This window comes from Otolemur garnettii, unplaced genomic scaffold, assembly GCF_000181295.1.
Source record: "Otolemur garnettii isolate 467f Iridium unplaced genomic scaffold, OtoGar3 scaffold00001, whole genome shotgun sequence".
NCBI lineage: Eukaryota > Metazoa > Chordata > Mammalia > Primates > Galagidae > Otolemur > Otolemur garnettii.
In genome coordinates this window covers 30,491,377-30,503,087 of record NW_003852396.1, presented here as the reverse complement: position 1 = coordinate 30,503,087, position 11,711 = coordinate 30,491,377, and the positions used below count along the sequence as shown (strand labels likewise).

General features: G+C 42.2%; 1 protein-coding gene across 1 annotated transcript in view; it reads left to right on the top strand.

Moving 5' to 3' along the window:
* The window catches only part of NUP98 (nucleoporin 98), a 143,725-nt gene extending 133,985 nt beyond the window's left edge, over window positions 1-9,740 (top strand). The window contains exons 30-32 of the mRNA XM_023514294.1: window positions 2,942-3,096; window positions 8,227-8,338; window positions 8,445-9,740. Coding sequence (XP_023370062.1) covers window positions 2,942-3,096; window positions 8,227-8,338; window positions 8,445-8,662 — 485 coding nt within the window. The 3' untranslated portion in view covers window positions 8,663-9,740. The remainder of the gene's footprint in view (window positions 1-2,941; window positions 3,097-8,226; window positions 8,339-8,444) is intronic.
* The last annotated feature ends 1,971 nt before the right edge of the window (window positions 9,741-11,711 follow it).

Genomic DNA, 11,711 nt, shown 5'->3' with positions numbered 1-11,711 from the left:
AAAAAAAAAAAAAAAAAAGAAGTTGGTTCATGAAGTTTATGGAAAGAAACCATCTGAGTAACATAAGAGTGCAAGGTGAAGCAACAAGTACTGATGGAGAAGCTGCAGCAAGTTGTCAAAAAGATCTAGCTAGGATAATTAATGAAGATGAATACACTAAACAGATTCTCAATGTAGATTAAACGGCTTGCTTTTGGAAGAAGATGATGCCATCTAGAACTCTTTCTCTCTCTCTCTTTTTTTTTTTTTGAGATAGGGTCTTGCCATATTACCCAGGCTGGAGTGCAGCGGCATCATAGCTCACCACAGCCTCAAACTACTGGGCACAAATTATTCTCCTGCCTCAGCCTCCCAAACAGTTGACAGTGCACACAGTACCTCTGTGCCCAGTTAGTATTTGTAAAGACAGAGTCTTGCTGAACTCTTGGCCTCCAGAGATCCTATCTCAGCCTTTCAAAATAGGCATGAGACACCATGCACAATCTGTGCAGTAAATAGCTAGAGGAGAGAAGTCAATTCCTGAAAATCCTAGGGCCCTTAAGGATTATGCGCAATCTCCTTTGTCTTTGCTATGTAAATGGAATAACAAAGCCTAGATGACAACACATGTGCTTACAGCATGGTTTACTAGTATTGTAAGTCCCATATTCAGAACTATTACCAAGGAAAAAGAGATTCACCTAGATGCAATGGCTCATGCTTGATCTTAGCACTCTGAGAAGCTGAGGTGAAGAGATCAGTGGAGGTGGGGAGTTTAAGACTTGTCTGAGCAAGAGTGAGACCCCATCTCTACCCAAAAAAAAAATAAGCTAGGTGACAAGAATGAGAGCCAGTGAGAGTGCTGAGGAGTACAGGACTGGGGGGTGATGAGGACAAGAGCCCTCAAGGGCTGGGACCAGCATGTGATAGCTGCTAAGGAAGCCCATAGTCATCAGGCTATTACTTCCATTTTCCAGTGCAAGAAAATGAGTGGCTTCCCAGGGTTCCCTGCCCATGGCTGCACCTGTCATTTTTACCAGGATGCTGCCTGCATACATTAGGAGAGACATCAAGGGAAGAAGAGTCAGTGTGCTCTGGCACCTCCAGAGAAGAAAGAAGGCCAACCAATCTGGTCTGAAACTGAGACTAGTCTCAACTAAACTTGGACCAGACAGCTACATTTGACTGCCTGTATGTTGTTCTCCACCTTGTGGGCATTTGGCAGGGAGGGTGTTTTGCCACACTCACTCTGGTTTCTTATAAAATGAGGCTCAAATAGCCTAATTTGCAGTGCTTATCTTGTAAAAGTCCTGGGTAAATGTTTAAAAAATGAAAAAGAAAAGAAAAATTAGCTGGGCATAATGGCACATAGTCAGGAGGATCCTGGGCATAAAGTCAGGAGGATCACTTGAGTCCAGGAGTTAGAAGTTGCACTGAGCTATGATAATGCCACTGATATCTAGACAGAGCAAGACTCTGTCTCCAAAAATAACAAAGAAAAGATTTCTTTCAAAATATTATCGCTCACTGACAATGCACCTAGTCACCCAAAAGCTGTGATAGAGATGAGCAAGAAGACTGATAATGTTTGTACTTCCTAACATAACATCCATTCTGCAGCCATGGATCAAGGAGTAAGTCCACTTTCAAGCCTTATTATTTAAGAAATACATTTCATAAGAAAGGTATCATAAGGCTGTCCCTACTAGAGATATTAATTCTTCTGATGGATCTGGACAAAATAAATTGAAAAGCTTCTCCAAAGGATTCACCATCCTCGATGCCATTAAAAACATTTGTGAATCATGGGAGGAAGCTAAAGTAGCAAAATTAACAGCAGTTTAGAAGTTGATTCCAACCCTCATGGATGACTCTGAAAGGTTGTTGATTTTAGTGGAGGAAGTGAGTATAGATGCAGTGGAAATAGCAAGAGAACTAGAATTAGAAGTGGAGCTTGAAGATGTGAATGAATTATTGCAGTTTCATGCTAAAACTTGAATAGTTGACTCAGGGCCTGTAGCTCAGTGGCCAGGGCGCCAGCCACATACACCTGGGCTAGCAGGTTCAAACCCAGCCTGGGCCTGCCAAAGCAGCAATGACAACTACAACAAAAAATAAGCAGGCATTGTGGTAGGTGCCTGTAGGCCTAACTACTTGGGAGGTGGAGGCACGAGAATCTGCTTAAGCCCAAGAGTTTGAGGTTGGTGTGAGCTGTGACGCCATGGCACTCTACTGAGGGCAACGTAAATGAGACTCTGTCTCAAAAAACCAAAAATCTTCATCAGTTAAGGAATTGCTTCTACTCCTGGTAAAGGTGCTTCAATACTATTGAAATGATAGCAAAGGATTTAGAATATTAAAAGCAGTGGTTGAATTTGAGAGGACTGACTCCATTTTTGAAGGTAGTTCTGCTGTGTGTGTAATACTGTGAAATAGCGTGACAAATCTGTCACGAAAGGAATAGATGTAGCATACTTCATTTGTCTTATTTTAAGAAATTGACACAGCCACCCCAGCCTTCAGCAGCTACTACTCTACCAGCAGCTATCAAGATCAAGGCAAGACCTCTACCAGCAAAAATATTATAGTTCACTGAAGGCTCAGGTGGTTGTTAGCATTTTCAGCCATAGTATTTTTTAATTAAGGTATATGTATTTCTTTTAGACATAATACTCTTGTGCATTTAATAGGCTGTAGCTTGGTGTAAACATAACAGAAACCAGTGTTTATAAGCCACTGGGAAATTTTTCTGTGACTTGCTTTATTGAACTATTTGCTTTATTTCCATTGCCTGAAACTGAACTACAGTATCTCTGAGGTATGCTTATATCTACTTGTAATTCTGAAGTCTAACTCCGCACTATTTCTCCTTCCTTCCTGTCTTAGATTTCTGCCATGCCCTCTGCCCTTTTGAAAACCATGTACTTGTGCAAGTATTGTGCTCACTATTTCATTCCTTTAGATGCCATTATTAATGAGAACTACGACTACCTGAAGGGGTTCTTGGAAGATTTGGAACCTCCAGAACACAGCAGCCTAATTCAGGATTGGGAAACATCTGGGCTTGTTTACCTGGACTATATTCGGGTTATTGAAATGCTTCATAGTATACAGCAGGTACCTGAGTTCCTTTAACCACTACCTAGTTTTCCTTTTCTTGGGCTCTTAAACTTTCAGAGACTTCAGAGTATACATTAGAAAACTCATTAGTAGAAATAGCACTGTCAAAGCAAGTGGAACTTTGGAGGGGGGGTGACAGAGTCTCACTTTGTCACCCTGGGTAGAGTGCCGTGGTGTTATCGCTCACAGCATCCTCAAACTCTTGGGCTCAAGTGATTCTCTTGCCTGAGCCTCCCAAGTAGCTGAGACTACAGGCCCCCACCACAATGCCCAGCCATTTTTAGAGATGAGTTTTTGCTCTAGCTCAGGCTGGTCTCCAACCTATGAGCTCAGGCAATCCACCAGCCTCAGCCTCCCAGAGTCTAGGATTACAGACATGAGGCACTGTGCCTGGCCAGGTGGGACTTTTTGCTAAGGCTAATTTGATGTAGTTTTTTTGTTTTTTGTTTTTTGTTTTTTGTTTTTTTTTTGAGACAGAGCCTCAAGCTGTACCCCTGGGTAGAGTGCTATGGCTTCTCTGCTCACAGCAACCTCCAACTCCTGGGCTCAAGCGAGTCTCCTGCCTCCGCCTCCCAAGTAGCTGGGACCACAGGCGCCCGCCACAACGCCCGGCTATTTTTTGGTTGCAGCCATCATTGTTGTTTGGCGGGTCCGGGGTGGATTTGAACGTGGTATACGTAGGTGTACGTGGCTGGCGCCCTAGCCGCTTGAGTCACAGGCGCCGAGCCTGATGTAGTTATTTTGATGACCACATTAAAACTTTAAAACAGGCTTGGCTCCTGTAGCTCAGCGATTGGGGTGCCAGCTACATACACCAAAGCTGGCAGGTTCTAATCCAGCCCGGGCCTGCCAAACAACAATGACAACTACAGCCAAAAAATATGCCAAGCGTTGCGGCAGGCACCTGTGGTCCCAGCTACTTGGGAGGCTGAGGCAAGAGAATCACTTAAGCCCAAGAGTTTGAGGTTGCTATAAACTGTGACTCCATGGCAGTCTACTGAGGGTGACAAAGTGAGACTCTGTCTCAAAAAATAAAAATAAAACTTTAAAACCTGTTACTACCAGCTAATATGTGCAATAGACATTCTGAGGTTTGTCTATAGGCAGTCCTCTCCCTTTGTTCAGTCTTAGTTTGCGTAAGAAACTCAGAGATGGGAGACAGAGTAAGAGCAGAGATTTGGTGAAGAAAATTGTTTCAGTCATTGTTTGGTATGTTTGAAAACTTGCAAATATGGTTTTTATCAGTCCTCATTAAAATGTGTTGGGTCAGCCTTGACAATCATAAGCTAGATATCCATTCCTTTTTTATAGTATAAAAAACAAACTCATAAATACAGAATTTAAGTCCCTTTAAAGGCTTTTACCTTTTACTCCTGCCTTAATTCCTAACACTTAAATTCCATATCCCACCCTCACTAGCCTGCTTGACTCACACTGAGTTATCTGTGTAATATAAATCGTATTATATTCTGCTCTTTACCTAGCACACTTACACTCTATCCTCTAAGATCTACATTACTGTTAATCCTACTTCTCTACTTTTTCCCCAGAGAATTAAGTTTTACTTTCTTTATTATTACCAGAACACTTGGTACATTTTTCTACTAACATACTGCCTGTCAGACCATTTTGTAGTTACTTACTCACATTTTCAGATTGCCATAGCCCTACTTTTAGGGAAGTTTTTTTTTTTTCTTTGTTTGTTTGCAGTTTTTGGCCAAGGCTGGGTTTGAACCTTCTACCTTCAGTATATGGGGCCATTGCCCTACTCCTTTGAGCCATAGGCACCGCCCCAGGAAGTATTTTTTATTTTAAGGTTAAAGGCAATAGAGCATAGAAATTAAGAGCTTTGGGCAGTGCCTGTGGCTCAAGGAGTAGGGTGCCGGTCCCATATACCATAGGTGGTGTGGTCAAACCTGGACCTGGCCAAAAACTGCAAAAAAAAAAAGAAAGAAAGAAATTCAGAGCTTAAGTTCTAGTGGCTGATGCCTGTAATTCCAGCACTTTGAGAAAGCAAGAAGTTTGCTTGAGGCCCGGAGTTCAAGACTAGCCTAAGTAACACAGTGAAACTCCCCCCTCCCAGAAATTTTCTTTTTTCAATTAGCTGGTCACAGTGGCTCATACCTATAAATCCTAGCACTCTGTGAGGCTAAGATGGTCAGATCCCTTGAGCTCAGGAATTCAAGACCAGCCTAAGCAAGAGCAAGAACCTGTCTCTACTAAAAATAAAAAAGTTAGCCAGGCATTGTCCTGGTGCCTATAATCCCAACTACTCAAGAGGCTGAGGGAGGAGGATTGCATGAACACTCAGGAGTTTGAGGTTGCTGTGAGCTAGGCTGATGCCATGGCCCTCAAGCCTGGGCAACAGAGAGAGATCTTCAAAAAAAAAAAAAAAATCTCTGAAGAAATGCTTTTATAATGGAACACTGATTAATTCATTTATACAGGTAGTTATTGCTACACTATGTGCAAAGCACCATAGTGGATATAAAGGTAAACAGTATGTGTTCTGCCTTCAACAAAGTAATAATTTGGTGAGGAAGCTTTATACAAGTCAATGAGCAATAACGATAGCATGGTAAGTGTAGCGATTAAGCAAAGAGTGCTATTAATATAGCAGCAGGGTGTAAAAGGATACCTGTCCCAGGCTGAATCAGCAAAGTTTTTTAGAAGTTACATCTGAGCTCTTACAGAGGAAAAAGGGAGAAGAGTGCTCCAGCAGGGGAAGCAGCATGAGTAGAGATCCAGAGGTCAAAAAGATCATAGTGCTTCCAGGGAACTGCTAATGGATTCAGTGGTTTTGGAGTATGGAGTGGAAAGGAGTAAAGCCATATAGTTGTGGTAAAGTCATAAATACCTCTCATCTTAACTACTATAGTAACTTTGTACTTGGTCTTTCTGCTTCTATTCTTGTTCCTCTACATGTATTTCTACACATTAACCAGAGTGATCTTTTTAGTATACAAATCATATTCTCTTACTCTTGTATAAAACCTTCTTTTGGCTTTTCATCTTTCTGAGAATAAAGTACTTCTTAGCAAGGCTTATAAAACTCTGTGTCAGTAATTCTGACCTTTTATTATCCCATGGACTTCCTTAGCAGTCTGGTAAAGAAGAGTTTGAGAGAGGGCCTACTAAAAGTTATGTTCGAGACAAATAGGGTCAGATGCTAATAGAAAGTATTCAGACTATAATTAATAGATGAAAACATAGCTTTGGGGTGGCGCCTGTGGCTCATTGGGTAGGCCGCCAGCCCTGTGTACCAAGGGTGGCGGGTTCAGCCCCAGCCCCAGCCAAACTGCAACAAAAAAATAGCCAGGCATTCTGGCGGGCGCCTGTAGTCCCAGCTACTCGGGAGGCTGAAGCAAGAGAATCACCTAAGCCCGGGAGTTGGAGGTTGCTGTGAGCTGTGTGTTGCCACGGCACTCTACCAAGGGTGAGATAAAGTAAGACTCTTTCTCTACAAAAAAAACCCCCAAAAAACATAGCTTTGCTTTTTTGAAAAATCACTCTGGCTGTAGAGAGGATGACACTGAACGTAATATAATGAAGCTCTTAAGATTGGTCAATATTGGAGCCACAGGAGTAGATCACAACACATAGGGAGAGTATATTGGGTGAGAAGAGGGTCTGCAGTGTTGGTTTTTTTTGTTTGTTTGTTTTTACAGTCTACAAGATTTATTGGTGTGGCCAGGTGCAGTGGCTCATGCCTGTAATCCTAAATTCTGAGAGGCTAAGGCAAATGGATTGCTTGAGCTCAGGAGTTTGAGATCAGCCTGAGCAAGAACAAGACCCCCATCTCTAAAAATAGTTGGGTGTTGTGGCAGGCATCTGTAGTCCCAGCTACTTAGGAGGCAGAGGCAACAGGATTGCTTGAGCCCAAGAGTTTGAGGTTGCTGTGAGCTGTGATGCCATGGTACTCTACCCATGGCAACAAAATGAGACTGTCTCAAAAAAAGAGAAAAGGATTCAAAAAGATTTATTGGTGTTTCCTTAAATAGTCAAAGGTGTAAGAATCTGTGTTTTTAGGAGAAAGGTAAGTTATTGGCTGGCTTACACAAAAGATGTAACATCCCACCAAGGACACAGATGGTACACATGGAAGGAAAGAGTTGTTGAGAATCATTAGTTCTTTCCTACATCAATCTAGGAGTACCTGTCAACCTGTATCACAACTGCAAACAGTTTAAACAGTTGATTCTAATCCTTATTTTGAAAGGACTAAATGAGGGCAGTCAGTCCAACCTGTCCTATTTGTCCAGATCAAAGCCAGGTGGCTATGAACTGCCCCTACAGAATCTGTGAGTAAAGGCTATGGGATGAGAATGAGGAAGACATCAGGAGGTGTTATCAAATCTTTTGCATCGAAGGTATAGGAGTTGGAGCCAAACTCTGCTGCTTCCAGTAGACTTCCCAGTAAGGTTAAGGGGAGTGACGATTTAAATCAAGATCAGAGCCATCTAACAGGTTATAGCATACACAGCATTCAGAAAAACTATACTTTCAACGATTTGGAAGAGCTGTACCAGGGCATTTTTCTTCATAAGGAAGGTTCCAAGGGTGGTTCTGAAAATCCGCCAGGATCATCTCTTGGTCTGTGTTGAGATGCCATGGCGGTTGCTAAGTTCTATAGTTGAGGGAGCAAAACGTGTACCTGGGAGGGAGAGGGCGCCTCCTGTGGCCCTGTGGGCTAATGGGCAGGGCTAGGCACTCATGCATGCACTTGATAACCTTCAGGCACCCTGGCTGCCAACTTGTGCCCTGGAGTTAGGGGACCTAAATCCAATGCTGATTTGAGCTCCACTTTTTCTACTTTTTTGCACTTTTAAGTCATATCATCTCTCTAAATCCAGAGTTAATCTAGATTTTTGATGCTATGTTAATGTGTGTTTTTACATGGTTCATAAATCAGGATCTCAAGACTTGCCCCCAGTTCAAGGCTTTCTACAGCATTACCTTTCTTTTGTGAATTACTGCTGTGCGAATGCATTGTCCTCAGTGACTAGGCTAGATGGTAGCTTCATGGCATTGCACTAGCTTCTTGGGTTTTCTCCTTCCTCACTTCACTGTATGGGTAGGATTGGAGTGATGGAAACTTCTTGGATTAATTCTCTGCCTTTTTTGTAGGTGGACTGCTCAGGTTATGAGTTGGAGCAGTTACACACTAAAGTGACTTCATTGTGCAACCGGATAGAGCAGATCCAGTGTTACAATGCCAAGGATCGACTAGCTCAGTCAGGTATACATCTAGCCTCTTCCCGCCTTCCTGCCTGCTTGCTTCTTGTCTTTGTAATTATTATACCCTAACCCCCATCATTGGTGCTTACTATATTTTTTCTTTCTAGACATGGCCAAACGTGTAGCCAACCTGCTGCGGGTGGTACTGAGTCTGCAGCATGCTCCTGATACAGCCTCTGATTCAACACCAGACCCTCAGCGAGTCCCTTTGCGCCTGTTGGCTCCCCACATTGGCCGGCTCCCCATGCCTGAGGACTATGCCTTGGAGGAACTGCGCAGCCTCACACAGTCCTATCTGCGAGAACTGACTGTTGGGAGCCAGTGAGCCCTAGGCTCTGCACCACACTCACATGCCCATTCACACTCACCACACAGAGGTCCCCTGCATTGTTGTGATCAGTACTGTTTGCCCTTCTCTGAGTTGGCTACGGAATCCGCTCTCCCTTCCTGCTGCCACAAGCAGCACCTTCCAGTTGTTCAGGGCTTTTCATAATACTGAACATAGCATAAGGGCTTTTAGAACCCCCAAAATCAGACATCCTTTTACCATCCTCAAGACCAGTTTTTTTTCCTTTTTAAAAATGGTCAATAAAGCTCCTTTGGCAGAATCCAAAAAAACCCCAGGGAATCCTTTTCTATTCCCAGCCATTCTGGATCTTGTGACTCTCCATGCCAACCCGCTACTCTACTTGTACCCCAGACTTCTGTACTATAGATAAGTGAGACTGGTTATGGAACAAATGAACTATCCTTCCTTAGCAGGAAGAGGGGGAATCTTTCTGAAGTAGCCTGGTCAGTTAACACTGAGTTTTGGAGTCAGAAGAGGGTTGGCTTGAATTAGGAAATAGTAGATCTTCCTAACACCTCTAAGATAGAAGTGAATTGCTGCCATGGAACAATCTAGCTTTGAGGCTTGTTTTGTTCCTGACTTGAATGAATATTCCACGAACACCATACCTTTCCTACTACCATGTGCAGCAGTCCTAAGTCACATATCATGTGTCTGGTAAACTCCCAGAATTCAGTTTCATCCCTGGTTTTCAGCAATCTTCATGGAACTCTGGATTTACCCAAAGAGTTTGGATTAAAAGTGGCTGATGAGGTAGCCCTTCCTGTTCCTCCTGTATTAGTCCCCAAACATTTTTCACCCTCCAATTTCCCTCCCAGATGGTAAAATTATCACTGAGGCAGGCAAACAGCTGGGCTTTAGGTGTAGGCAGAGGACCTTTGCTACACTGCTGCCAGCTATGGGGGAGCCACAGGTAATGACCTGAGACAGCTGGTATTAGAGCTGTCACAGGCAGTATGGCTACCCTGGGGTCTTTATGCATGATGATTATGTAAAGGTTTTTATTAAAAATATATATATATTATATATATATATAAATAAATGATCTAGATTATTTTCCTCTTTTTGTGAAGCTACTTTCTTAAAAAAATAAAAAAATAATAAATGAAATGTTTATAGTATTATTGGTATTGGCTTTCCCTTTGTATTTTTGAACCTTCTTGCCCCAAGGATCTTTATGGATGGCATTGTTTGATTTGGCCTGTTTTTGAATTTACAATCTAAATGAAGATAGGCCATGGGTTAAAGAGAGACAATTTGTTGCTAAACAAAGATACAGACTAGCCAAAAAAACTAGATTTATAAGGGCATATTGGGGGAAAGGGAATTGATTATTGATTGATACCAAATGCTGTACATATATTTATACACATAAATTCCCAGTTGAGGTCTGAAATTGCACGGTAGAATTAGCATGCAACACCTACTTGCTCTTTTGTTTTTCAACTTTGGCTGACATTTGTCTTTGCTAAACTCAGATTCCTTTGCATAAAGGGGATAACAATCCCTAATACTGCTTCTTCACAGAGAGTTTTATTTTCGAGAGGTATCAAATGAGTGACATGAGTACTATTCAGATCTTATTTTGATTTGCCAAACTAAGGTTATGAGCAAATTCTAATTTGAATTAGGCCAAAGGCTTCTAGGACATCAAGGAACTGAGGTATGAGAAAGTGGAGTGGGTCTGTCTTTGTGGCTGGGCTGTCCGTTAAACTTGGTCTCCTGAGGACGTAGGTTACTCAGCTGGGAATCTCCCCTCCATTAATGACTTTTCTTGCCTTGTGAAACTGAATGAGTCATAGCAGTGTGTGTGTGTGGTGGGGAGGATTCCTGGCAAAGAATTCCTGATCCTTTCTCCCCAGAGGTGGTTTTCCAAAACTGGGTATGGGGTGGCACCCATAGGGTGTGCTAGAAATGGTTAGCTTTTAGCAGTGTCATAAGAATTGTGAATTTGTGTAATATTTTTTCTTAGAGCAAGTATTTTTTCCTTTATATTAAAAAAGGCTCTAAAAACAAAAAAAAATTTTTCTTTTTTCTTTTTTTTTTTTTTTTGAGACAGTTTCACAATGTCAACCTCAGTAGAATGTGGTGTGGTGGTGTCATAGCTCACAGCAACCTCCAACTCTTGGGCTTAAGCAATCCTCTTGCTTCAGCCTCCCAAGTAGCTGGGGCTACAGGCACCCGCCACAACGCCTGGCTATTTTTTGGTTGTAGTTGTCCTTTGGCAGGCGTGGGCTGGATTCAAATGCACCAGCCTTGGGTGTATGTGGCTGGTGCCCTACCTGCTGAGCTACAAATTTTTCAAAATTTAAGGCTCCAGATCAGGGGTGTCCAACCTGGTGCTGCTTGCTGATTTTGTAAGGAGTTTTTTTTTTTTTTTTTTTGCTCTTAAAAAAACCCTGAGGCCCCAATCTTTCCAGCCCTAAATAGCTACTAATCTACTTCTGGTCTCTAGGTTTACCAACTCTGGACATTACATATATATATAAGGGGAATCATACAATATGTGGTCTTGTTACTGGCTTGTTTCAGTTAATATTTCAAGGTTCTTTCAAGAGCCAGGGTCTTGGTATGTTGCCCAGGCTACCTTGCAATGACATTTCAGAGACATTATCATGAAAACACTACAGCCTTGAACTCTTGGGCTCAAGTGACACTCTTCTCTCAGCCTCCCAAATAGGTGACACTACAGGCACATACCTGTTGCCCATAATTTTTACATTCATTGAATGACATTCATATTGTTTCCATGCTTCTACTTTGTGACTACTATAAATAATGCTAGTATGGACATTCATGTATAAGTTTTTGTGTGGACGTATTTTCATTTCTTTGGGGTATATGCCTAGATGTGAAATTGCTGGGACATATGGAAACCCAGACTATGCAAAACCTTTCCAAAGTGGCTGCACTGATTTACATTCTCACTAGCAACATGTCAGTGTTCTGATTTTTCCAAATTTCACCAGATCATTTATCATTTTGATTACAGCCATCCCTTGTGGTTATAATTTGCATTTCCCTG